The following is a 27,767-nucleotide window of genomic DNA, read 5'->3' as shown; positions in this document are numbered from 1 at the left end:
CACCGTTATACATGTACTCTACCAATGGCTGAAACCACTGACTAACTACAACCAGCGCATACACTGCGTTCCTCGTGTAAATATTCCCTGCCTCCGGTCTTCAGAGTTAAGCAAAGTCATAAATCCCAGCTTTGCTGTTGACAGCCATGTTCCTAGCTGCACATGTTCCCTTGTTGGTTTAACTCCTTTGTTGTTTAATGCACCTATACTCACTCAAACACCCAGGGATCAGTATTCATTTTGTTGCTTATGAGCCCACATCAAAGCATTTGCGTGCCCCTGCACAAACAGTACAGCGTCCTTAAAAGTGCCTCTCTTCTCCGTTTGCCTTTACTTCCATTTCACAAAACACAAGTAGGTCAAGCAGGATGCCCCCACTACCAAAACACATTTTTTCCACCATATTAGTTTTTTGCTCCTCTTGCCTTGGCTCTTAAATCCTTTAAAAACATCAGCAATACAGGAAAATGATTTAGCAGGCAGCTAATAAAATTAGATTCACCTTGCTGTTTGTGTAAGGCTTGGTAGAGTGGGAGAGAGAGATGACTGCAACCTTCACAGCAAGCTAAAGTGTTCTCCAACGCAGTCAAAAGAGCCCGGAGAGAGCATAGAGTAATCACATTCACTCCTGAGCAAAACAGTGTTGGTGTGTTGAATATTGTTAAATTTGTTTATTACGATTTAAAGCCCCATCAAACTAGGACAGGGCCCAAGCATGTTTGCATGAATGGCCTTATGGAGCAACTTTTATTCAGTCCAGAAGAGACGGAGCGTCAGTAGAAGAAATGAGCAATTAACACAAAACAAGCACATAGGAAATACAATTTGCTCAACTGAATGAACCTTTTTTTTTTTTATAAAGCTGGCCCACCCACATCCTTTTTTGTACAAGTCCTGAGCAGTAATGCGTGAAAAGGAATTTACACACACACCCAAACATTAAGGCGATATGCTCTTTGCCCTCGATGCATATTTAGCTCCCTAGTTGTTGTTTTTCTTTGTTTTCCCTTTGAGCCGCTCTGTGGAAAAGTGACATGTTCTTTCTCTTCGGTTGGTCTCCCTCAGCCCAGTGCGGAGGCTCCATGACAGACTTCAGCGGCGTCATTCTCAGTCCAGGCTTTCCAGGGAATTACCAGAGCAGCCTGGACTGCACCTGGAGAGTTCAACTCCCCATTGGCTTCGGTCTGTAACCCGCCCACTATCCCCCTCCTATTTTCCTTCCTCTACCTCCTCTTCTGTCGTCTTTGTTTTGTGCTAGTCCTTATGTTGTTTGTGCCTATTTTCTTTGTTTTCTTTGTGCTTGTCTCTTATCTTTTACCTTTTTTATTGTGCTAAAAACAAGTAAACAATACCACTCATGATGATTGTGCTAAACTGTGGAAGTAACAGTCAAACTTTAGCTCATTTACAGACAGAATAAATACATATGTGGCTACATAACCAAAAGATTTTAATGAATGTCTTTGTATTTTTCTTTGTTGTATTCCCAGCAAACTCCTGCTTATTAATCCAATACTTAAACTATTTTAGATCTCTCTTACTAGACGTTCAACTGTTTTATTGTCAAAATTGGGATTTTATGTAGCAAGTTTCCCACCACTCTTCCTGCTGAAGGTTACTTTATTTAGATTCTTGTAACAGTCAGGTTATATTTTGACTGTGACATGACAGATTTGATGGAATATAATAAGCCCTTAATGCCTGGTCAGAGTCTCAAAGAAAAGCATTGATGTGTGGATTAGGGTATTACCATTTAAAGAACAAGCTTTTTCTTATTGAAACTTTACCTTGTTTGAAAGATTAGAGTGAGAGAGAAGACCTTTCATAACTACTATGAGATGACATTTATTGTTCTTCTACTGAACAGAAATCAGCTGATAGCATTTGAAATCATCTTACTGTGTGTGATGTAATCACTGTGTGACTGATATTTGCATGCAAATAATTGTCCATACTGCCTTAGTTCAGCCACAAAGAGTTTTCAAGATTTACTCATGAAATCTGAACTAATATATCAGAAGATTATTGCAGATGTTAATCCACAATCCTTCATTTTGACTAACTTCCTCTTTTTTGCAATTTAGGGATCCACCTGCAGTTTCTTAACTTCTCCACAGAGCCTGTTCATGACTATTTGGAGGTGCGCAGTGGGACTCTGGAGACAGGGACAGTGATAGATCGATTCAGTGGCCCTGTGGTGCCCAATTCTCTCTTTAGCACCACGCACGAGACCACACTCTTCTTTCATAGTGACTATTCCCAGAACAAGCCTGGTTTCCACATTGTCTACCAAGGTAAGAACCAAAGATTGGTTTTGTTGAAATTGTTTTTTGTAATAGCAGCAGGTGAAGTGGAAGAAGGGTAAAAAGCCATCATTCAGATGGACTTGAAAAGAGAGGATGACAAAAGGGTGACAAAAATGAAGAACTTTGATTCACTATGAATGTCTTCTGAGCCATAAAGTTTATGTTCTTGAAATGTAAACTTTCTGATGTCTAACGACTATTCCTATTTCAAAAATAATCTTTGATGAAAAAAATGTTGTTTATGACATTCTACTTTGTATCTTTAAAGTTTTACTAAGGTTTTTAAAACAATCAACTCAATCATGTATTTGACATTCACAAAGAAGAATAGAAGAGCTGGTACTGTGTATAGTCCCTTGCAAAAGTATTAACACCCCTTAAGCTTTTTCCCATTTTGTCGCATTGAAAGTTCAGTCTTCAAATTTTGGGGGAATTTTATGTAACAGACCAACACTTAAGCAATGCATAGTAATTTAAAATGTATTTAAAAATAAAAATCTAAAAAGTCAGGTGTGCTTATCAAGACCAGCATTCTACATTATGATGATTCACAGTAGGTATGGTGTAATGTGTGCAGTGTTGGTTTTCCTCCACACCTGCCATATTAGATGTATGGCAGTATAAAAAGTTTAATTTCGCTCTTAGATGACCAGAGCACATTTTCCCATATCCCTGCTATGTTTCTTACTTGTGTTGTAGAAAACGTTAAACACAAATTCTTATGACTTTAACAATGATTCACCATTTTTCCGAAAAGGCAAAATTTACGTGGTGCATCACCAATAATTGCTGCTCCTAAAATTTTGCGAGTCTTTTGGGTGATTCTCTGTCTAATGCACTTGCCTTGCCGGTCCGTTTAGGTGGACAGCCGTGCTTTGGTAGTTTTGCAGTTGTGTCATACTTTTTCCATTTTTGATATTGGATTGAACTACACCCACTTGAGTTTAAAGCTTGGTACATTATTGCATTTATTTTGTGCACATATATCCACTTCACTGATATGCACTTCTCCCAAAAATACAATTAAAATACATTGAAGTTTGCAGTGGCAATGTGACCAATGCATAAAAGTTCAAGGGCTATGCAATTCACTACACATGTTATGTCATGTATAAACATTTGCTCACTAACAACTTCTTGGAATTGTACCTACAGCATACGAGCTGCAGAGATGTCCCGACCCACGTCCATTTCGCAATGGCATAGTGATCGGTCAGGACTACAGTGTGGGGATGACCATTTCCTTTGAGTGTCTGCCAGGTTACACTCTGATCGGAGAGGCCTCTCTCACATGTTTGCATGGAGTCAGCAGAAACTGGAATCACCCCATACCTCGCTGTGAAGGTGAGGCCCTGCTGTGTCTTTCAAGCTGCATTTGTGTCTTGCTGTTTGTGAATTTCATCTACAGAAACAACATTAAAGAATTAGCACTGCATCTTCTCAGTCTCTGAAAGCATTATCTCCAAATTAATGCAGCTTTTCTATGAATTAAAAATGTGTTTTTGTGAGTAACCTTTAATCTGGCAGCTTCAAACTTTGTGGTTAAATATGAAATAATCTCAGAAAATTATATAACATCTTCAAAAAGGGACTAAGATGGCGGCATATGTCATTCTGTCATAAAGACCTACAACAGAAATATCCTTGAAGTGATTCTTTAAAAAAATGAATAAATAAGGGGTTCTTATGACTGCTTGTAGTCATATTCTTTATTCTGGGAGATAAAAGTGTCTGACTCACCAAAAATACCAGCCCTTTGCTAAAAAAATAAACTACAGCACATTATAGTAATTTGTGGAGCATTTGCAAGTCCTTTACTACAAAAGCTGAAAATGCCTGGGTAAATTGTAAATCTCAAGAAGTCTACTCAGATGTCACTCAGGGGTACCAAAATATCTATCATCAGTTAAGCGAAGCAATGAGGAACCATTCAGGTGAACATCAGTCAATCTCAGTTTTTAGGATCTGCAGCTTTTGCTTTGCTCCTTTCATATCCCAGCATTTTTTTCAGTCCTTTGGACAGTATTTTTAGGTTAGATCATGTCAGAGAAGGTTTTATTTTCAAAGTTATTCGGGGTTATCAAGTTGTCAGTGGCATCTGACAACTTGACAACCACGTTATTATGGCTTGTTTTTATCAACAGTTATGGACAATACAGACACAAAAGCAATTTTTACAACTGAAGGAAAAGAGTGACTTTCTATTTTTTATCGATCATCTTTATCTACCTCCCCTCCCCGCAGCTCTCTGTGGTGGGAATATAACATCCTTGAATGGTACAATTTACTCCCCTGGACATCCTGCCGAGTACCCACACTTCCAGGACTGCATGTGGACTGTCAGAGTACCTCCAGGATACGGAATCTACATAAATTTCTCTGTTATCAATACAGAGCCCATCTATGACTACATCACAGTTTGGTGAGTTCCAATTCCTCCTTTAGTTTAAATTTGTACATTGTCATGCTATGGTACACACAAAATGTTTGTTTCCTGTGAGCCTTACTGTTAAGGGCAGCAAGTCTTTCCTATGCACTGTTTAAGAGTTGAGTAAAACAATTCATTTGTTTTTTTTTTTGTTTGTTTTTTTACAATACTGTTTAAAGTTTTTATTGCCTACATTTCTTTGAAATTGAGTCCTATTGAAGGTGAGAGAGCTCGTTTTTCACTGCTTAGGTTTTCCATGTTCTCAATGTTGTAAATGTAGTCCATCACTCATGGTTTTGTTGATAGGTATGTGTCAGCACTGTCAAAAGGGGAGTTTCATTTCCTCTGGAAGCATGTTCTGATTCTGCATACATCACTGTTTTAAAACCACACTGCCAGTGCTACAAGGTTGTATAATCTGCAGTGAAAATTGTTTCTACTCCCCTTTTGACATTTGTTTTACTTTAACCTCCGTTTGTACAGAAGCCATAGAGAACTTGTGTTCTCTGATGTTTTAATATTTGGTTTAATGTTTTGTCATATTGGTAAGAACGAATATGTCTGCGATATTAACACATATGCAATATCCGTTTACACAACTTTTTTAACCTTTATCTGCATTTTGTACAATTTCCTGAAATGTGGTTGAATATAGGAGCATCGGTCAACGCGGCAAGTAAGGTTGATGTTAGTGGTACAAAAATTTATATACGTCATTCCACACAGACATCAGGTAAACCAAAAATAATAGTGTTTTTTTAACCTTCTTGCACTAAAAGGAAATAAACAGGGCACTACGGTTTTATTCATATTGTCCTTTTTTGTGTGTCTGTTCATATAAAATAAACTTAAAATATAAATAATTTATCTCTGTTAGTCTTAGAGAGTTGAACAATGTCAAAGTTGTTCTATGGTTGTATTATAAGCAGTCATTATGAAAGCAAACTATCCTTTTTCAATTTCACAGTTTTATCAATGACCAGGTTCTAAAATTTTAACTGTCAACTATGTAGGACCACACAACACAGATGTGTTATTTTTATTTTAATGAAATGTGTTATAATAAAGTAAACACTGCAATAATGCTAGAAGATGAAGATTAGTAAGAACACAAAACACACAGTGAAAATCAAAGTGACAAAACTCTAAGTCCAAAGTGTCATGATAGATGAGTGACTCTCCTTTAATTTCCACACCATGGTTATATTTTGTACTGATGTTCAGCACTGGCAGTGCATAACAACACATGGGGCAGGAGAATTACTTTATCATTCTGTTCTCCATACAGCTGGAGAAAACCGATATCACTTAATGAGTTACCTTCTCTCGTATCTTAGTAATAAATGTGCTGTGTAATCTTTTTATTTAAAAAAAAAACCTTTTGAAAATGCTGTGCCATGACATTGTTAAGAACAAAGCATCTAAAAACCATGAAATTTAAAATGGTTTTACTTTATTTTAACCATTACTTTAAATACAATTACAAATGGAAGAGCTCCTATGTTTTTAGGACAAAGCTGGAACGTAACTTAGATATTCGCTTTCAAATCATGTTTATGTCGCGATGCAAACTGAAGTTGCACAGAAGGGATCCAACAGCTGACATAGGGCTAAGGCCAGAGGCCACTTGGACATGTTGTGCTCACAGCTTGTGCTGTGACACTGCGATTAATTGAGCCAACAGCCATTCAAAGATTTTGACCCTGCTTGACATTGGTGGCCTCATTTTTTTTCTCCCCAGTTTTCCCCCCAAGAGCAAAATATATTGTCACGGAGAATGCGATTAACTAAAAGAAACCAAAGGGAGCCCAAGTTCCCTTGTCTCATCAAACTCATAAAACTTCTGCTTATCAGAGGACATTCCAGTGAGTGTTGCTCTAAAAGACAGAAATGTGCATCAGCACAAAAACGCCTGGTTGGAACCTCTTGGGATGTTTGTTGCTTTGCAGAAACTTCTGCTGATAACAGACAGCCGTACAGCGGTGAGCAATGCTACCTTCCGTCTGTCGCTTTACCAGCTGCCTTCCACTCAGTCTGCCCATCTTCCTTTACCTCCCTTGTAGCCTGTGTGATGAGTCGTAAGCCTCAGGCAGTTATGGAGCTGTCCCCCTGGGTGATAAAGCATAAAAAAATGCCTCACAGCACTGAGGTCACCATTCATGCTATATGAAGAGAGAACTACTGGTGCTACTGGTTTTAGATGAAAGGCTGCATAAATAATCTGTCCCCTGACGGCAACATTTCATTTTCTTGCTCGACCACAGCCTCCAATTTTGCTGATGACTCTGAAATGAAACTGACATAAGCTTTTTTTTAAGTACATAAGATATTAAAGGCACACATACATACAAGAACAGTATTTTGTGTACATCATTTTGCTGATGATGGCTAAAGTCCTCTGAAAGAGCCAGTGATGAAATCTCTTTCCCTACTAAGCTTTTAGAATAGTATTTTCTTCCCATTTGAATTTCTGTTTGTTGTGAAATGAAGAAATCACTTCTGAGTTGTTTTTAATTCACTGTCTAACGGGGGTTAAAGATGCCACCCCGCCACTCCTTCTCGTCTCATTAGCAGAGGTGATTCTGTGTTTTGGAATCAGCAGCTAAAGCATCCCTTACAAATGGCTTTACTGCTAATTTCTCTTATTACCCCAAAGCAGTCCACCCATTCATCCAGCTATTCATTCGGAATTGCGGACAGTATTTTGTTGTTAATTTGGACCTTTGTTGCAACTTTGACACAAATATATTTCCAGATACAACTAATTAGCAAAACTCTTTAACAGTGTTAAAAGCAAATGGAGATTGATTCTTCTATTTTTGGGAGGGAGTTTGGCGGAGTTATGGAGCAGATCTTAGTCGTTTTTTAAGAGAGAAACTTTTGTATGACCTTATAAAACCTGCCTCTGTATTACTTCTCTCTACCTGGGTGATCTTGTGGTCTGTTTACCAACAAAATATATAATTAGGGGTTTACCTCAGGTTTCCTCTCAGTCTGACTTGCCTGAGGTGGCCCCTTTGGAAAAAAGCCCAGAGGCACCCTAATTAAACGTCTGTATATCCTTGAGTAGTTCTTTCCAGAGAGAATACTGTCTTGTCTTGGTACTCTAAATTCAGTACCAAAAAATTGGCTTCTGTGAACTCTGCCAGTGGCTTATTTCCAACGTTCTTTCTAAAAATTCACATTTTGACCGTCACACCTGTCTTCATTTTCAACTTTGCGTTTTTTTGACTTACTATCATTTGGCTCAAAACATCATTTTGACCTTAAGCAGATTTTGGAACATCATCTACACTGCCTTGTTTTTTCATTTTATAACATCAAATTTCACTATCTTGTTAGAGTTGTGTGTGATCTAAAAATCAAGTGTAAATATGTATTCAGCCCCTTCACTTTGGCACCTTACAATACAGACTAACCATTAGACTTCTGAAGTACTCTATTTAGTAAGCAGTGTCCTGTTGTTTGAGAGAGTGTCATGAAGACCAAGCATAACACTGCACATGTCAGTGATAAAGATGTGGAGAAGTTGAAAGCAGCTTTGGGTTATAAAACATGTCTATTTAAAAAACAGTGTCAAGTTTTAAACATCTCAAAGAAATTTAATAATCCATCATCTAAAACAGAAAGTATGGTCCGACTGCAACCACATTCACCTGAACTGACAGGTGGATGGAACTGATTGTAAATGGTAAATGGACTGTACTCGTATTGATGGCGCTTCATCAAGTCCAGAGGACCTCAAAGAGCTTCACACTACATTCAGTCATTCATCCACACAGTCATACACTGATGAGTAGGGATATCATTAAAGAAAGCCTGTAAGTAATGACTCATAGGAAGTGAATATAAGTGCAGACCATAATTTATCTGTGAAAGAATATTGAAAACCATGCATTATTTTCAAAATTATGAAGTGGATGAAATGGACTAAACTGTTTGGTTGTGATGTAATGGTGTAGAAAGGCCTAGCAGGTATGAACATTTTCTGCAAGGCTCAATATATTTAAACAATTTCACACAAGAGTACATTCCTGTGAGCATTAATCAGCCTGCCAATCTTCTCTTTTTACCGCACAGTCATTCAATGGTTTAACTGTTTCAGTGGCTGTAGTAGACATTACATTTTGTTTTATACATTATAGATATGCTAGGAAATCTGGTGGGAGCTAGTATGAAAGTATAGGTTATGTGCAAGTGAAAGCAACCATGATCATAGAAGTTGCCACACATTATTGCCAATCAATGAAGGATAAAAAAATCCAAGTATTGATGCACCAAACAAATATTTTTGGATTTTTTTTCCATCTTTGGGTTTTGTTCTGATTTCTCTTTAAGAACTATAATTAACAGCATTTGAAATATTTTTTCTTGTCTTCCTGTTTTAAGAAGCCATTAATTCCTTTTCTGAGGAGCAGAGGTGAAGCACTGCTGTTTATGTGCGTATGTGGAGAAGGGAGTTGCTGTAAAACTGGGTATAGAATATTAAAGAAATAATTTGATTTTGACACAAATAGCATGGCTTGCATTAGAAACCGTAGACAGCAGTACAGGTTGTTTTTTTTCTTTAGATAGTTTCTTGATGACAATTTTAAATTGCTCTACTCATATCCAATTATAAGTCAGTAATAATTTTTTTTTTTTTTAATTATCAAACCTTTCCACTTTTAGTGCCGAATACCATATTTATTTACTTTATCTAAAAAAAAAAGTTCAGTTGATGTTTTCTTTCCTTCATCAGTATGCGTCATGGCTGAAAGGCGCGTGGGGGCATTTTATTGCTTTTACCCTCTATAAGTAACCTATAGCAAACTTCTGCTTGTGAAACTTTTTCTCAAACTGTTGGGAGTCTGCTGATTCGACAAGGCCGCTTGGGGATAAATAGACCTGCTCTTTGATCCCAGCTACTATTTATTCAGAAATCATCTCTGCTCTTGCTCTCCGTCCACCATTCCTGACATATCTGTATCTCCATATCAGGGATGGACCCGACCAAACTTCGCCTCAAATCGGCCAGTTCAGTGGCACATCATTGCAGGAAGGTGTGTCCACCACAGCTAATCAGGTCCTGATCAAGTTTCACAGCGACTTCAGCACCAGCGGCTTCTTTGAGCTCCATTATTATGGTAAGTTTCCCTTCGATACCAGTTAAGAACACACTTTGTTCCACATTTCTTTGAGTTTATTCATTTGGTCCTTAATATTACCCATATTGGAGTGAGCAGAGACTGATTGCTCATTCTTCTCTTATATTTAAAATTTCTTAATTTCCCTTTTTCTCTTGGCCTTGTCATTCTTTTTATTGTATTTCTTCCAGTTATGTATGGTGATAAATGATGGATGACTCCTTATGTCTGTTTTTGTCTGCAATATAAAAGCGTCGTTTGAAGGGAAGTTGATTAATAATAAAATGCACCCCATCGCCGCTAAATTAGTTATATTTTTTGATGATTATGAACAGTGATAGGCAGCAATTTATGATCTAATCAGCTTTCGGTATAATGGAAGAGAAACGATGTGTGGAGCCGAATAGAAAATGTGCTTACACTGTCTCTGTCTCTCTATATGCATCTCTCTCCCGCATGTTTTTAGTGCACACATACACTCTTGTTGCAGAGTTCACTGTTTGTTCTCTCTCCAACAGCTTACCAGCTGAGAACTTGTCAGCCACCCCCTCCCGTCGCCAATGCCACTATCCTAACCGATGATGACGAGTTTGAAATAGGTTTGTCTCATTTTATTTTGCTCGTTTACAGGCTGGGACAATGTGTAATAGAATCAGCTTTCACTTGACAAAGGTGCATCTGCATGGCCAGCTAACAAAGGACAAAACAAGCAGGCATACGCATATGAAATCCTCTTCATCTAAAAATAATTTATTCATTTGGTGGATTTTGACTTTTTCTTGCAGTCTAAATGATTCTTTATGGTGTCTTTCTTAATATTGTTGATGATCTGAAACTTGTATTTTCTGCTCTTCTTTTGTATTAGACCAAATGCATTTATCCACATTAATGAACCTAGGCATGTGTTTATTGTAGCCTCTACCATCTTTTTCCATCTCGGGTGTCTGTGTCTCCTTCACTCTGCTCATCCTTTTAAGTGTTCCCATCTATTCATGCTTCATGCATTAAAATATTAGTTTGAAGGCAGGGCTAATTAGATGTACTTATAAGCTGTTTGTGTTTTCAGTGCTCAGAAGTAATTAGTAAAGTGAAGTGGAAGTCATGTGGCCGGTGGCTGACTTACTTTGAGCCTTTGAATTTGTGTGTAGTTTTCATTTTTAGCGTGTGCTGGTGTGCAAGTGTACGGCTGCGTAATTTAATGAAGTGCCTTAAGTTCTAGAGGATGTCAATCTTCATTAGGAAATGTGCAGTTGATTACTGTTTCCAGTGCTGTTGCTGAGGAGAGCTAACGACATCCCTGTGTGTGAGTGGGTGTCGGTGTGCTTTCATACGTCTGTGGCTGCGTGGGTCGACGAATTGACGGATCTTTTTCTCATGTCCAAGTTTTGCCTCTTGTGTTCATATTTGCATGATCGCCGGTGTAAACGACCCCACAGGAGACATTATCCGGTACTCTTGCCAGCCGGGCTTCACCTTGGTGGGCAGCGAGATCCTGACCTGCCGACTTGGAGAGAGGCTACAGATGGATGGGCCGCCACCAGTCTGTCAAGGTTGGTTTTGCGCAGTGCATGTTTATGGGTCAATGAATATGTTTTTGCGATGGTGTTGAATGTTTTTTGATGTTTGCGCCTGTGTGCTTTTTTATTTATGTGTATGTGTAATCATACTGTTATGAGTGCACTTGACACCACTCTGCCAGGGTTGGTTGCAGTCAGCAGCACTCACGGTTGATGCATCATTTAACAGACAGACAGCCAGCAGGCCGCCCTCCAGCAGTATCTTGGCGGCAAACGGCATCGCTGTTCTTCATCAGGATCGGGATTTGCAGGTTTTTGGAACAAAGCTGGCCCAGCCCTCTGTAAGAATCCAAGTGTGTCTGCTGAGGATCAGTTTGAGACTAATTAAAGATCAACAGGTTTCATTATGATGTCTTTTTCATCTGTGAAATCTCATGACACTGAACTTGTAATCTGAGCATTTTAAAAATGTGTAGCTCACATATCCAGATCTGATGTTTATGAAAGAACGTCGGATGCAGCTTGGGTGATTTGGAATCTTTTTACTCGTATCTATGTGGTGTTTTGATTTTCTTCTCCTTATATTAATTTATTCAGAATTTGAGTGGGTTTATTTTAATACATGAATCTCAAGTAAAGCTGTACACAGTAACATTGAATCAAAAGTATTTTTTTTATTTACCATAATATTAACATCTTGCTCACATTAAATACAATTATTTTTTTTACATAAAATAAAATAATTACTTTATTATAATGCTATGTGATTTATCATACAAAGTAACAATATATTTAAAAAATATAAACAAAGTGTCTTGAGTATTTGTATACAACCACCCTGAATCAGTATAGTCATAATTAGTTGTATAATTATTCATTTTGTTAAGAATATATTTGTAGTATGCCACACAGGGCTTGTCTACAATTTTTTAAAATAATGTTTCAAGTTACCTTTAAGAGTCAGGAAATTGAATAAAAGAAACTGTAGCTAAATTCTTGTTTGGTATAAAGATGTTTTTATCTCGTCTTGGCGACTAAAGTAGCAGGAAAAGGCAAAGGAGGTGCAGTCAAATGGGAATACTAGGAAAGTGAATTTTCCCAGCTCATTTCTCAGAACTCTGTCAAAATCATCCAGCTCATATTAGCTGGACCTCACATCGTGGTACTTTTGACAATTACCCACATTCAAATGTAAGTGCTACAAATAAACCTGCCAAATACAAATACACATAGCTGCTGCTAATTCTTGATGTCTCCTTCTCTCAAAGAAAGTGTTCAAAAAGGCACATATGAATAACTCAATGAAACTCGTACAAGTTGTGACAACATGGATATCCTATAAAGAAAGAAGCAAAACAAATAAGGGTTGGTTTTATAAAGAATCGTGCCCTAAACTGAGAACCTGAACGGCAGAGGAAGTGAAATGCACATTTAAATTGGGCACCATCAGAAATAGACTTGTCTGTTTATATGTCAGATGGCCAATCATCTTGTTCGGGTTTTCCTAAAACTGGCCTCAAGGATTACATTGGCATAGTTAGCACAATTTTAGGGTCGGCAATTTGTTGCTTGACATTTTCATGGATCACCTAATTTTTACTCTTAAGAATTCATTACATTTCCTTGCATTGACTATGTTATGCCCTTGTGCACCTCCAGCATGAAACTAATTGCTCTCCTTGGGACATGTAAAGTTAAACTTAATTTGAGTTGACCTGCTATTCACAGGCAAGAGACTGCTACTGCAGGCGTGTAACGAGGGCTATTTATCCATCGCCAGCTTGCCGACAGGCCAGGAGAGAAAATTCTCTTATGCTTTTGATTCCGTTTTTATTTTTAGTTGTCATTTCATGCCTTAAAGACAACACTAAAATGCCCTTGTTTAAATGTGCAAATTTATGCCTAAATGTCCCTCGTTTTTCAGAAATATTTATTCAGGCTCTGTCGACAAGGAAGCGTATGAAAAATTTTATATACCAGCTTTAGTAATACAGTCATGATTGAACTGATATGCAGTTCTTTCCAAAAGTATTCACACCTCTCAACCTTTTTCACAAAGTACCACAATAAGACCCCAGGCTTCAATGTATTTTGTTAGGATGTTATGTGAAAGATCAAAACATCAACACAAAGTAGTACATAACTGTGATATGAGAGGAAAAAAGTTACGTTTTTTAAAAACAAAAATATTAAAAATGTGTTCATTTGTATATTTACTCTTGAGACAATATGTTCCTTTTACTCGAATTACAATTGCAAGTCATTTTGGTTGCATCTCCGACCCACTTCACACATCTGGAGACTAAAATCTGTGCCTAGTCTTCCTTTAGCATACATTCCCAAGTCTTGTCACACATTGTTAATTGGATTTAGGTGAGAACTTTGACTGGACCATTTTATAACAAAAAATGCCTTGATCTAAACCTTCCCATTATACATGTACAGTATACATGACTGTACATGTCATATTTATTCTTTAGTTACTTCCACTAACTCTGATCAGTTTTCCTGCCTCTTCTAAACACTAGAATGGCTAGAGTTAGTCCACTTTGACGTATACCTATATCGGCTTCGATAGTCCAACTTGCCTGAAGGATTTTCTCTAGCAGGTGCTTTTGTTCTGTAAATAGGGCCATTACCTTATCAGTACCCTGGTAATGGCCTCAACGCATCTCACAGTTGCACAATTGTTCCTTAGACTTCGACTTCGACTGACTTTGTTGTCATTTTCAACAGTATAAAATATGAATATAAATCTAAATATAAAATATAAAGTGCAGGACTGACAGTAAAATAGAAGTTATTTAGCTCTGTACATGTGCAAGGTATAAAGTGGAGACCAGTTTTTGAGTGCAGTCCAGTTAAGAGTTCAGCAGTCTGATGGCAAGTAGGAAAAAGCTGTTTCGGAACCAGGTGGGCCTGCACCGGATGCTGCAGAACCTCTTTCCAGAGGGCAGCAGGGAGAACAGTCCATGGTGGGGGTGTGAGGGGTCACTGATGATGTTTCAGCCTCAGGACACGCATCCTGCATCGATGGTTGACCTGACACTTCGCCCTTTTGCCTGAGCTGGGTGTGGAAGGTTGTTGCCGAAGCAGTTTCTCCTTGTGTGCCTTCTTCTCACTCACATGAGAGTTACCGAACTCTTTTGCAAGCTCAACCAGGAAGTCCACCCGTCTCTCCTGCACCCCAATGCATGCCTGATAAAGCACATGTGCATTCAGTGCTGCCATGTCAATCATGTTTGCCAGGTTTGCTGACCAGCTGTCACATAGTGATGGAACCTTGGTCACCCCCCGCAAGATTATGACTGAAATAAATGCCATTAGTTCTTGTGAACTAAATAGGTGAAGCAGTCACCTATTTATCCTCCACAGCACAAAAGGCTGCATGCAAATTTGCATGTGCAAAGTCTCCCAGATTTCTTTTGCTTACACTCTTTGCATGATTTTTTTTAGGTGGATCAACACAATTAATTTGGTTAGTTTATTTCTAAACTGTCATGTTATACCCTCTTAGCTTTATTTCAAAGAGAAACATTACTAATTTCTTTTAGAAAAACCTTTGCATATTTTTTGAAACAGATTCTATGTTTTTCAAACTCTATGTACATTTGGCAAAATGACCTGGATAATGCAGCACAACATCATGGATCAGCTGCAAAAGGTCACATCTCTCCAAAAACACTTCATGTATGCTTCAAAACTAAACTGAAGAGCACTACCTACAGGAGACCTGATCTCCTGCAGGTATCATAGATACCCACCCCCAACATGGACTATTCACACTCCTACCCTCTGGCCTGACGGTCAACGACCACATTTACAATTGAAGAAGGGATGCTAATTTGAGCCATCAGAGTCGTCAGGGTGGACTCCGGCCTTTTGGCCCTGCTGAGCCGATATGGGAAGGACTCGAAAACTGTACCATCCTAGTGCTAAAGAACAGCCTCTCTGCATTAGGACCAGCCCAGTTTAGCATTATAGAGTCCATTTCAGAGTGTCCTAAATTTGCATTCAGCTAAAAAACACATTTTTGTGGAAATCCTTTGCTTAATGAGTTAAGAGGTGAATATTTGCTGTTTACCTGTAATTAAATATCTGTATTTTTCAGAGATGAATAAAATAGGTATAGGAACATTTCTTATTAATATACAATACAATATATAATATAATATTCTTTATAACCGCGTGAGCAGGCCTCTTTTATGTGATCTCTATGTGCAACCAGACGCCCCCCACCAAAAGCTTGCACGTTTTTTTCTGCTCTCAGGGTAGTTTCTCATCCATATTACAGTACTTTATAGGCCTATCTTATGAAGTAGCAGTATTGAGGGGGTTTGAAACATTTTAAGCCTCTCATGATTCATTTTTTAATCCCTGCACCGAAAGTTAAATTCAAAGAGTTTAAGCCCCAACAGGGCTCACTGGATTCCTTGGTGTGTGTTGCCTGGCAACGTTAGTTTATTAAACAAGTAATGGAGAATATAAATATTATGAGTGCTGCTCACCTAAATGGGGCTGGTTGCAGCTTTGTAGATAGTAACATGTTTGTCTTCATGGATGAAAGGCTATTGTGAGGTTATTTGTGTATTTTTACAATTTGTGTAATTTTACAATTTTACAAATTAGCTATAAACATGCAGGAGACACTAAATGTAAATTACAAACCTTAAAATAATTTAGAATTTTTATATCTATGCAAATGAAATGCCGACTGTGGTTTCTGGTTTTCAATTTTTGTAATTTGATATTGTGGTGGTTTCAATTAACATTTTCTGTCTCTCCATGAAAGTGATGTCACAGATATTATTAAAAAGGTCAATGCTAAGAAGCATAGTATGTATTTAAACATATTATTTCAAAAGTATTACCAAAATACTATATACCTGCCATTTACAATAAAAATAGTATTACCAATATCTAAAAATTCATCACAGTATTTTGGTTAGTTAAACATTTATTTCTGCAGACAACCATTATGTCAAGAAGAAAATGGTCTTAACACAAAATCCACCCATTACTGAGTCATTATTTTTGAAACATTAATGCTGGTTTTGCTTACTGTTTCCTGGAATCAATGGCAGAAATAAAAATGTTCAAACAGCCAGAGTAGCAATCCTGTACAAACACACACACACACACGCAAACACCCCAGCAATCCAAATGATTGAAGGTCAAACAAACCCAGGCTGCTATTACATCAATGTGGCGTGCCTACTTTGATGCTCGATCCAGTCTTGATTTAAAAGTCAATCCGGCAATTAGTATACCATACGGAGATATCGTTTTTGTAGAGCAAATCGGCCCTGGCACATAGGCAACCAGCTTCTCTGTGTGGAACTGCCATGATGGAACTCATTGTTCCAATCCCAGTCATTGACTTTTCAAAAAGTGTTTTGGTATCACATGATGAATAGTTATATTTGCTGTATTTTTTTTATAATGCTAATCTATAAACTAATTGTTTATCGCAACTCAGCATGTTTTTTTTTTTTTTAAATTATGCACTTTACGTTAACGTCTGAGTTATGACAGGTTAAACAAAATGTTTTTGTTTTATATCTCGCTGTTTTGATATGAATGTTAAACTTTAAACATAGCATGGGGTCCATAAAAGCATAGGTTTTTTTTTTATTTATGAGTTTGTTCACAATTTCTTCTGAGGATAAGTACAGTTGAGCACAAATTATTCATATGTATGACCTTTTTTAGAATAACTATTAATACATTTAATATTTAAGTTGTCATTTTTAGTTGACAATTTACAAGACATCCTAAAAGAAATTGCACTTAAAGGCCCATAAAACAGCAAAATGTAACACTCAAGCTTTTGTGATGATTAAATTTCTTGACTTAGTGTTATATGATGTGCTCAAAGCTTTTAATATTGTGGTTATTACCTGCTGACTTAATATTACTATCATTTTAAAAGTAATTTTAATAAACAGAGATGTTATCACAGCAATCAATAAAACCAGTTACTGTTAAATCATTAGTGATCACAGAGGGCTATTAATGTGTTGTATTATTGTGTTATGTGATTTCAAGTTTTTCTCCTACTGAGTTAGGTCATGACCCCCAGATTCCTTTTGAGCCAAACGTAAGAAGCTTCCCAATAACTTTGCAGCATGATCATTCTGTGTTACAGTATTTTCAATATTTTCTTATTTTTCTGCTCTTTGATATATGTCCACGTTTCTCCCCTGACCTTTTTATCTGGAGTAGTTGTTCACATTAACCTTTTATATGCACCACGTTATTTCACTACCAGCCTTCAAGACCAGCTTCTAGCACCGACAAAGCAAGAGAATAAAGTAACGGGACTGTCATTATTTCTCACATGCCAGCCACCAGGAAATGAAACACACACACACGCGCACGCCCACACATCATTTTCCATGAAAAGTGAATGTCTAACCTGCTGACTCTTATTATTTGAAAGACTGATTTTAAAGGAGCCCAGTGACAGCATCAGCTTCAGCCTTTGTTGGAATATCAGTCATTTTGCTAAAATGTGATTGATTCATGACTTCCATGTGTAATTTATTCTTCCCTAATAATTTAGCTTGCCCTTTCTCTGATCCAGTTTCTTCTGATTTATTGTCTTCTGTTTCTCTTGTTACTGTTGATTGTCTTTGTGTACTCACTGTGCTTTTGTGTACATTTGTATCCCTTTTGCTCTTCCTGTTGTTCTAAAATGAATGTTAACCCTTAACTCCACATTTACTTCTGTAGTGCAATGTCCAGCATATGAGGTGCGCTTCGACTCAACGGGGGAGATCTTAAGTCCTGGTTATCCTGAAAACTACTCCAATCTTCAGACGTGCTCCTGGCTAATCAACGTAGAGAAGGGCTACAACATAACTCTGAACTTTGAACTATTTGAGACTGAAAAAGAGTTTGATATCTTGGAAATATTTGATGGTATGTAACAACATGATCTGAAATAATAGTCTTACACTGAATTTAAAGAGTCAAACAAAGCATTAGACCAGCTTACTTTTTGCTGTGATTTAATCCTAGGTCCCAACATCTACAGTCAGAGCCTTTCAACACTCAGCGGCGACATAGAAACCCCGTTCAATCTGACAACCACTGGCCACCAGCTGCTACTGCGCTGGTCCACTGACCACGCCACCAACCGTCGCGGCTTCCACATCAGATATGTGGGTGAGTATCAAAGTATGTATCCTTCTTATAATCATATTCTCTCTTTTTTTTCTTTTTTTTACAAATGTTATATTTAACTAGACTTGGGGCCAGATTTACTGAACCAAAGAAATTTAATGTGTGGCTGAGAAGTAGAAATACTGCCAGTTAGGAGTGTACAGTTCACAGGTTAATCATTTTTGCTGATTTGGGAATGCAGGCAAAACCACTTCCTTTAAGTATGATATCTAACAAGCTCTTAGATAAATGTTAATTTTTGTTTTATGTCATTGGCTTAGAATTACACAAAACATATCACTGATGGACAGTCGTTAGTCTAAATTGTACCCAAACAATGTAGGGGAAACTTGCCTATCCTACCCTGATAAATGTGCAAAACGCCTTACAATCTGTTAATCTTTTTACTGCAGCAAAATTTCCATCTGAAAAGTGTTTTAGAAAATTCCAATCAATGATTTCAGTATTCAATTAAAATGAAAGTTTAAAATGTAACAGTTTTTTTTTTTTTTTTTTTTTTTTTACAAAGTTATTGATCACGCAGCAATTATTGCATCTGATGGTAATACTTTGTAAAACATAAAACATGCTTTTACCAATAGAACAACGGCTATTGTGATTTAACAGTGTTGGAGCCAAGAGCTTTAATTATTCCACTGAACAGCTTTTCCATATGGTCCTGGATCATTTTCCTACAGAATAAATAATGTTCTATTCTCAGGTTCTGGTAGAGTTTACCAGATTTGTATTTAAAATGTCTTTGCATTTCAAAGATAATGTGTCTTATGTGGACTTTTGGAAGGCATCAAAGATCCTCCACCATTCGTAGTGCTTGTTTCTGAAAAGGTCAAACTTACTAAAGCTTACAGCACTAAATAAAGTTCATGCAGGTGTTGTATTTTACTCTTGTTTATATTGGTGATGGTAGAACAGAAGTTTTTTTTCTTGCATCAGTCTTAAAAATTCAGTTAGCATGAGCAGTTCTCAGGGTTGATATAAAGACCTTGAAACTTAAATATACCACTATTGCAGTGGTTAGCTTTACATACTTTAAATGGAAACTTTAAAGGACGAAATGGAAGAGCTCTGATCAGCTTGATTAAATTGCCCTATTTATATTTATTTTTAAAAAGTTGTTGAATGTTTCAACAGCTGTACTGATCTTGATTTTGTTAAAAGCAATTATTTCCTTTCCCTCTCTGAATAAATGTACTTCATTTAAAAGTTGAACTTTCTGAATATTTTTTAGTGTTAGTTTGTGCTTCTGCAATCCAAGAGTAATTCATTTGGAGCCTTTTTGCACATTCTACCAGGGGTGCTAAAAATGTGACTGTGTAGTTTGGCATTTGCTAAAAGATCTATAAACAGCTACAATTCAAGGAAATTAAAGCTTATTATTATAGAATAAGCCTCAAGATTTTCTGCCCATTCATCAACATTACAAATCCCTGTACTCGAAAGCAAAGCAGAACAACACATACCTCCTCACTCCCCACCTCACTGCTCCCCAAAAGGAAAGAGGAATACAAATGCTCAACATAAAGGGGAAAAAAGCAGGACAGCAAAACATTTGGCTCCTTTGATTAATCAGTTTAGCAGGAGGTCCAAGGTTATTCCAATTTTTTCTCCAGTACAACTATTTTGGTTTGGCAAATAGTTTTCATAATTAAATCCAAAATTCCTCTTGACCAAATGCACAAATGTCTTTTTCACACATGTCTTCCTGTTTTAAATGTTGAGCAGATTCTCCCGAAAAACATTGTGTTCATGTTCTTTCGATTTTTTATTTCAATTGATCTGCTTCAATTTAGTTTTGAAATCAAAAGTCTGACCAAACACGCTTTCATAAAGTCGGTACCAACACTCCCTTAAATGCACACAAAATATGCATGAGTTTAAGGCTTTCATGCATTTTGCTTCATTGTAAACCAAGTAAATCTGGCCCAATTTCAGACAACTGATGCCCTTCATAGGTTTATGATTTTGTGTATTTGGCGGTTTTTGTTTATATAAATATGGGATAAAAATGCCTAAACTTAGTCTCAGATTTAGATTTAAATAAATCTTCCCTGTTTCCTAGCATGTTCTATTGATTGAAAAAATATTGTTTTGGTCTGTTTTTATCTTTAAGTACTGCAACATTAAAATTGTGTTAAAATAGTCAATTGCATTGGCTATATTGCCAAGGGAATGTAAACCCTTACCTTAAATTATAGATTTAAGTAAAGCTTTTAATACTTCCAAATCCATCATGTTACATAACAAACCAATTAAACACTCAAAGATAACAGGCAATTTTTGTTACTCTGTACAGCCCTGCTCAACTGGGCTAGCAAAACTGCTGCAAGTCTTGCTCTCTCTCACTCTTTTGCCGCTTAAAGGAACCACAATCATTTCAGTTGAAATGCAGTTTTCTTTCAAACAGTTTCTAACATTTGTATGCTTCCTCTGACTTCATATTTAAACACTGAGCTAATGCTAACATGATCTAACTTGCTGTCTTCTTCCCCTCATTAATAGCTACAACATCAAAGAGGGATGTTGTCAATATGAAGAGCTTATCTGTGGTGCATTCACTGATCAAAAAAGACCAGATATTTGCATTTTCAACTAACTGGAACAAAGTCAGTGCTGATCAAATCAGCCATACTTACCAACCAAAGGTTTCTTGATGGGTTTTCTACATCAAGGAATTAATAGTGACTTGTACTGAAAAGGCTATTATTTTTAAACTACATTGTAAAAACGATATTCTATTGTCTTTTACCAAGGTGGTCTCTTTTTGCTGTGAAATATTTATTGAACCATCTTAGCTGCAGCTTTTTTATGTGAATACAATATGACCACATTAATTTAATCAGTCTGCTGTGATTACACGGATATATTATACTTTGAGGCCTATCACTGCTTTTAAAAACGCATTTTCCACAAATAATAGATCACAATGGGAGATGCTTTCATGAACAAAACACATAAAGCAGGAAGGAAGTCGCTACCCGGCTTGCATGCTGTTTTGTACTCCCTAAAGTTAGGAGGATTTTAATTCTTAATTGACTCTTTAATAAAGCAAGTGCTACTTGGAAAGAATAGCACAGACGTCTTTTTCTATTTGAAATGCATCAGTAATAGCACAAAAAGCAGAAGAGAAATAAATATTTTAATGTTCTTTTCTCTATTATTTTTAATACACAAGTGTGTTGTGCTGAAAGCAAGTTGGTGTGATGAATTTTGTAAAGGGAACTCCTTTTTGACTTGATTGACTCTAATAGGAACTGATTTCAACTACAATGTGTCTTTTCATCTTAAATCCCCACTATCTCCCAGCCATGAAGATTTTAAGAAATGGTTGACAGCTATTGGAATGCACAAAGCTCTGCCTTGAAATTTCTGTCCCATTGGCCATTAACTAGTCATATTCTGGAAATCAAATTAGTGTTTTTTTTGTTTGTTTTTTTAGATTGATGGGCTGTAAGATGAAGGAAAGGAATGTTATGGTGTAAATAACTGCAGGATGCACCAAGATTGTGTGTACTGAAGCAAATTGAATATGTGCATGCCCATAGGCTTGCAAGGAATTGTAATAATGTTATTTTGAGGGCTTCCCTTGCTGTTTGGTACACAGCCTGGGTGCTAAAAAGATGTGACATTCCTAAGGCTTTTCCGCTCATTATGAGTCTGCATTTAAAATGGAGCTCTGGCGTAATAAAAAAATGTTAACTTGAGTCTTTCTCTAGAGATAGTTTGTTAATATCTCTGTTCTTTTTCTCTGATTTATTTATCTTTCTTCCTCTTAATGTCTACTTTCCCACCTTCTTTCCTTCACTCTGTCCTTATTCTCTCTTCTGTTGGTTTTCTTTTTCTTTCCTGCTCTCTACTGTGGCTTTATCTCTTCATCTATTGTAGCGATGTATTGCAGTACCCCAGACTCCCCGCACCACGGCTCTGTAGTAAGACAAACTGGGGGTCATCTTAACAGCATGGTGACATGGGCTTGTGACAGGGGGTACAAGCTGATTGGGAAAAGCACAGCTGAATGCAAGAAGACCTCCTATGGCTACTACGCCTGGGATTCACCAGTCCCTGCATGTCAAGGTAAGCTCATCCTACCTGGCCATTCTGTTTTTTTTACTTGCAACATTATCTAGCTTCTACATCCAATGTTCTGGCGATTGACTCTACAACCCTGTTCCTTTCTGGTGAAATGACATGCACATAAAGCACACCAGAGTCTCAGCTCAAATCCAATCCCTGTGTAGTTAATGGTTGAACTGAATCCAACCTGATTGAGAGCCAGCTTCTTGTCAGGTGGAAATTAAACAAAAATCAATCTTCGCTTCTTTGTCAATTTCCACTTCCTTAAATTACTTGCTAACTTGCCATCCACACGTGGAGACTGCCGCTGTTGGGTCTACCTCACCGAACTGCACTCCTTTATGCACACACGTCAGGTTTGTGTATTTTCTGTGCCTCGTGGTTGCGGCCACACTTAGACTCACTTGACGTTAGTCAAGCAGTTGTAAACACCGACAGATGGTGTCATCAATTGCATTTTGGCTTGACGCAGTGAAATCAAAATATGTATTTCAAATATATTTAAAAACATTTCACACCTGTGATTGATTCCATCAGTTTGCTAACTGGGCACAGCTTTTCCAAAACAGGTAGAGCCAACCATCCCTGCAGATATATTCATACAGATGATGCCCATCTGGTATGTGGTTAAATGCCAGCAATTATATTCTAGTGATCTCACTGATGACACAAACATAAAAATTTTATGTCATCAGAGGAGAAAAAGTTTACTCTTCGTTGGCATTTGTTGAACTGTAACCATGTAGGTACAATAAATAACCAATCCACATTAGTTATCACTAACCAACATAAATGATCTATCTCCCATCACTTCCTTTGACTTGACACTGATAAAACACCTTAAAGCTGACCAGATCAAGCTTTCCTTTGCTCTTATATCTGAGAGCAAAGTGGCCCAAATGTACTTTGAGTATTTCTGTGTTCTAGTTTTGCTGTGTCTGAATGCTCCTAGTTTTATAGGTTGGGAAAAGTCTGTGCTGGAAGTGCTATTGATTTTATCAAGTTTTTCAATTATCATACTAAAACAAGAAAGTAAAGTGCTTTGCATATTTTCCCATTTTGTAACATTACATTAACAAACCTAAATGTAATTTATTTGAATTTAATGAATTCAACAAAATACCACAGAACTCTGGGGGAGCTGTAGAAATCCCAATTTCTGACTGTAGACCCTTATTAATCACAGCTGAAGTGCAAATATTTGAGCTCTAAATGAAGCATCGCTAATATTAAATGTTGCATATCGTAATAGTTTTAATCTGGCTGATTTTAAATTTTATTACTCACCTGCATGTGTTTTATTTTTCCCATATCCTTTGTTTCTCTTCCTTTTCAAATATTTTGAGCGGGTTTGTAGACACAGAGGCCAAATACATGCATACTATAATCAAATGAGTTAAGTGTAAGAAGCACAGTCTCTCCCACAGCACTATTATAAAAGCAGGTGTTAAAGCTGGATGGCATTCTATGAAATGTAACACCTTGAAATAGAAGTTTTGACAGGTGCAACTCGTTTCGTTCATGATATAACTCAGTTCCATTAAGTGCTTCACTAAGCCCACCGCATTGAGGTATCAAGCACAGTAACGGGGCTCTGGCACTGACTCAATTTACTTCAGTGCAGATGTTATTAATGCTGCTAATTACACATGAGCTGTCTCTGCCATGATATCTTGAAGGGTCTGCAATGAATGAGGCTGGCTGTCAAAATTCTACAGTGGCTGGTTGGAGCAAGTTGAGCAATTATATCTTGTTGAATTTTTACACCCTGAAATTGTTATCCTTAGAAAGTAAAAGAAAGGCCTTCTTGTGTAAATTATAAAACCTGACAGGGCTTGTGTGCTACAACAGCCTTCACAAAACGAGTGTTTTTCTGCACAAATATTTAGCTGTCAAGCCGATGCACCTACCACACCCGTTGTAGGCTGCTACCTAACGCACGTCTTCTGCTCTGCATAAACATGTGCCGACAATGGTCCTCTTGCCACCTCTAGCTGTGTCATGCGGTGTGCCCAGTGCGCCTGTGAACGGAGGTGTGCTTGCTGCTGATTACTCTGTCGGCACACGGGTGACCTACTTCTGCAACAGTGGCTATCGGCTGTCCTCCAAAGAACTGACGACCACAGTCTGCCAGCCAGACGGCACCTGGAGCAATCACAACAAGATACCCCGATGCATCGGTGAGTGCAAGAGGCTGCTTGGAGGATTGAAAGGGACAGTGACGATGGAGGGTGATTTAGGAAGACATGGTAATCTCAAAAAAACACATGGATACGCAGTAAGGAGCTGAGAGAAGATGATAGGAAAATATTTTCTCTGAATGAGGAACGTACATAAATCTTACTAAATTTATTGAGAGCTATAATCTTGATAAACCTCCCTGTAGTTTCCAACTTCCTGAAAGCCACTGGAGTATGACAGTTTAACAAATCTGTCTGTCATATAAATATGGAGTAAGTCCTTGAGGACAATGATTTAAACATTTATTAAAAAAAAACATTAACTTGTTGCAATATGATGAGACAGGTGAATAATAGTTGAGAGGGAATCTGTTCACAGCGGGGTACAGGTTTGATATTCCAGTGCACCTCTTCCAAGTTAGAAAGTCAGAGCAAATCGTGATTGACAATATTGTTTTCTTCTGAGACCAATGTTTATTTCTGTTTGTGTTTATCTCGCAGTAACAAAATGGAAACAGAATTTTAAAAACCCTATTGGATTAGAATGTGCTTTTATTTTTTTCTTTGATTGTTTTATTGCTCTGCTTCTAAATTTGTCTTGAAACAGAATTATCTTTCAACCTACTTTACTTTCACCCATCAGTAATGACGTGCCCCAGTCTTAGTTCCTTCTCCCTGGACCACGGGAGATGGAGGATAGTCAACGGTTCACACTATGAATACGGAACTAAAATAATCTTCACCTGCAACCCTGGGTACTATCGGGTCGGCCCTGCCCACATCCAGTGTCTGGCCAATGGAGCTTGGAGCTGGAGAAATGAGAGACCTCGGTGTAGAAGTGAGTAAATTTTAGCTTTCCAATACAAAAACTACCAGTAATAATGTTTATATACAGATTTGTGTGTCTTAGGATGGATTTGAAAAAAAAAACAAAAAAAAAAACTAATCAATTTTTAAAAGAAAACTGAATTTTAAGAGAAAAAATGGTAATAATTTCTTGTAGATATTCTGAGCAGATCATGTTATTGAAATTCATTGTTGTTTATTGATTGTGTTATTATTTATCAATTCACCCCCAAAAAAGAGTGTTTCAAAAGTATTATTAAAAGCCCCAAATAACCCATTTTCAAAGCAGTATATTAAACACAAAACTGTTTTGAAACAACTCCGTTATTTTACCTGCTTCACCAATTAATTAATATAAAATATGTCAGTTAAAATGTCCATGTAAGATTAAATTTTTTTTTTTAGAAAGTAAGTAATAAAAATAATAAAGCCACTATAAACAAATCATCTCAGCTATAAAGGTTCAGTAAACAGAATTTACCAAAAGACTTCAAGAATACATATCACGTTCATATTTGACATTATTTTATTGATTCTCTCTTGTGTTCTTCACCTATACTGGTCCCAGTCTGTGTTAGGTATTGTTTACTGCCCTAGTGGACACTAACATTTTTCTGCTGCCATGAGAATTCTTTTTTTTTGTTTTTTGTTTTTGTTTTGAGGCAAAAGCATTGAATAGCTTGTGTAATGACAGAACAGGATGCCAGCAAGTGTTATTAAAGATGTTTGGACAGAGGAAAACACCATCATTATCCTCCCAGTGAAATAGTACAGGTCAGCTTTTATCACATTAAGGTCGGTAAGACGGGTGTAAATCACTGTGCTCTCCCATTGACTCCAAAGATGTAAGCCAACTTCTAACTCATCCTTTATTCTTTTTCTGCTACTCACTCTTCCGGGGTGTCCTCTATCTCCCTTCCTCCTCTTTGTACCATCTTCTTCATCTTCATCCATCCATCCATCCATCTTATTGCAGTTATTTCCTGTGGCGAGCTTCCTACTCCTCCTAATGGGAAGAAAATCGGAACGCAGACTACCTTTGGAGCATCAGCTATTTTCAGCTGTAACCTTGGCTATGTTTCAACTGGATCTACAGTTAGAGAGTGTCTTCTGTCTGGCCTTTGGAGTGGGATGGACACTCAGTGTCTAGGTAAGTACGTTCTAAATGTTCTTGACCTAGCTCAGAAACTGCTGGCAAGCGTCTCAGAATAAATAAGAGCATTTTTGATTGGAAACAAAAACTAGAATAGAAACAGATGGGGAAGCAGTAGGTGGATATAATTGCCTCTGTTGTTACGTGTATATGGCCAGTGTCAATAAAAACTCTGGAAGATGTGAAGATGTTTTATGGTCCACTATTGACTTCACATTTGCTCTGAATGAGGCCTCTGCTACACTTCAAACCGTTACAGAGCCTGCAGAGAAAATAATGAAAGCTTTGTGTTCCAAATGTTCAAGGACCTTTAGCAATTACCTGCAGAGAATTAGATTATATTACCATATAGGCAGCATTAATGTTTGTGAAGTTTATGATATATAGTAACAGTCTCTCTGAATTTGTGGAACGTCATCCAAGATGTTCTGACAAAATTTACCTCAGTAAGTATTTAAACAGGAAAACATGCCACTGCTTTGCATGGCAAAGTAGTCCTAGCTTTTTCTGTTTTTCTCAAGTTACAGCAACTCATTTCTATGAATATTATTATTGGGATTTTGTTTGATGGTCCAACACAAAGGAGTACATACTGCTTAAGTACAAAGAAAAGACACATAGTTGTCAATATTTGTTTTAATTAGAAGATGTCTGCAGATTTTTTCTTGAGAAATCTTCTAATTAGTAGAGATTTCTAGCCAATGTGTCATTTGAACTCAGTATAAAAATATTGTTCTATGAATACCTTAGAAGTTTGTTAGATAACATAAGTAAATAAAACAGCTTTAAGAAGACCATATAACACAACAGACACATTAGATATAAAGTTGTTGAGAAGTTCAAGGCAGGGTTAGGTTATAAAACAATATGCCAAGCTTTTAACAAATTGCAGAGCACTGTTTATTCTTCATCTGATGATAAAAAGATTGTGGCCCAATTAACATGACACTAA

The 27,767-nt window shown here is 37.2% G+C and overlaps 1 protein-coding gene across 3 annotated transcripts in view; it reads left to right on the top strand.

The window, feature by feature from the left end:
• The window catches only part of LOC102234306 (CUB and sushi domain-containing protein 3-like), a 243,084-nt gene that overhangs the window by 153,420 nt on the left and 61,897 nt on the right, over nucleotides 1–27,767 (top strand). For 2 of the 3 annotated variants that reach the window (XM_023330906.1, XM_023330905.1), the window contains exons 40-52: nucleotides 1,066–1,182; nucleotides 2,085–2,294; nucleotides 3,462–3,650; nucleotides 4,551–4,728; nucleotides 9,715–9,860; nucleotides 10,379–10,459; nucleotides 11,297–11,410; nucleotides 18,113–18,301; nucleotides 18,401–18,559; nucleotides 22,448–22,636; nucleotides 24,631–24,816; nucleotides 25,460–25,654; nucleotides 26,639–26,812. In XM_023330906.1, the coding sequence (XP_023186674.1) occupies nucleotides 1,066–1,182; nucleotides 2,085–2,294; nucleotides 3,462–3,650; nucleotides 4,551–4,728; nucleotides 9,715–9,860; nucleotides 10,379–10,459; nucleotides 11,297–11,410; nucleotides 18,113–18,301; nucleotides 18,401–18,559; nucleotides 22,448–22,636; nucleotides 24,631–24,816; nucleotides 25,460–25,654; nucleotides 26,639–26,812 (2,127 nt within the window). The remainder of the gene's footprint in view (nucleotides 1–1,065; nucleotides 1,183–2,084; nucleotides 2,295–3,461; nucleotides 3,651–4,550; nucleotides 4,729–9,714; nucleotides 9,861–10,378; nucleotides 10,460–11,296; nucleotides 11,411–18,112; nucleotides 18,302–18,400; nucleotides 18,560–22,447; nucleotides 22,637–24,630; nucleotides 24,817–25,459; nucleotides 25,655–26,638; nucleotides 26,813–27,767) is intronic. The other variant, XM_005810786.2, reaches the window with a different exon arrangement.

The sequence above is a fragment of the Xiphophorus maculatus genome, chromosome 3, assembly GCF_002775205.1.
Source record: "Xiphophorus maculatus strain JP 163 A chromosome 3, X_maculatus-5.0-male, whole genome shotgun sequence".
Lineage (NCBI taxonomy): Eukaryota > Metazoa > Chordata > Actinopteri > Cyprinodontiformes > Poeciliidae > Xiphophorus > Xiphophorus maculatus.
The sequence above is the reverse complement of the archived record's forward strand: the minus strand, read 5'-3'. Positions and strand labels throughout refer to the sequence as shown.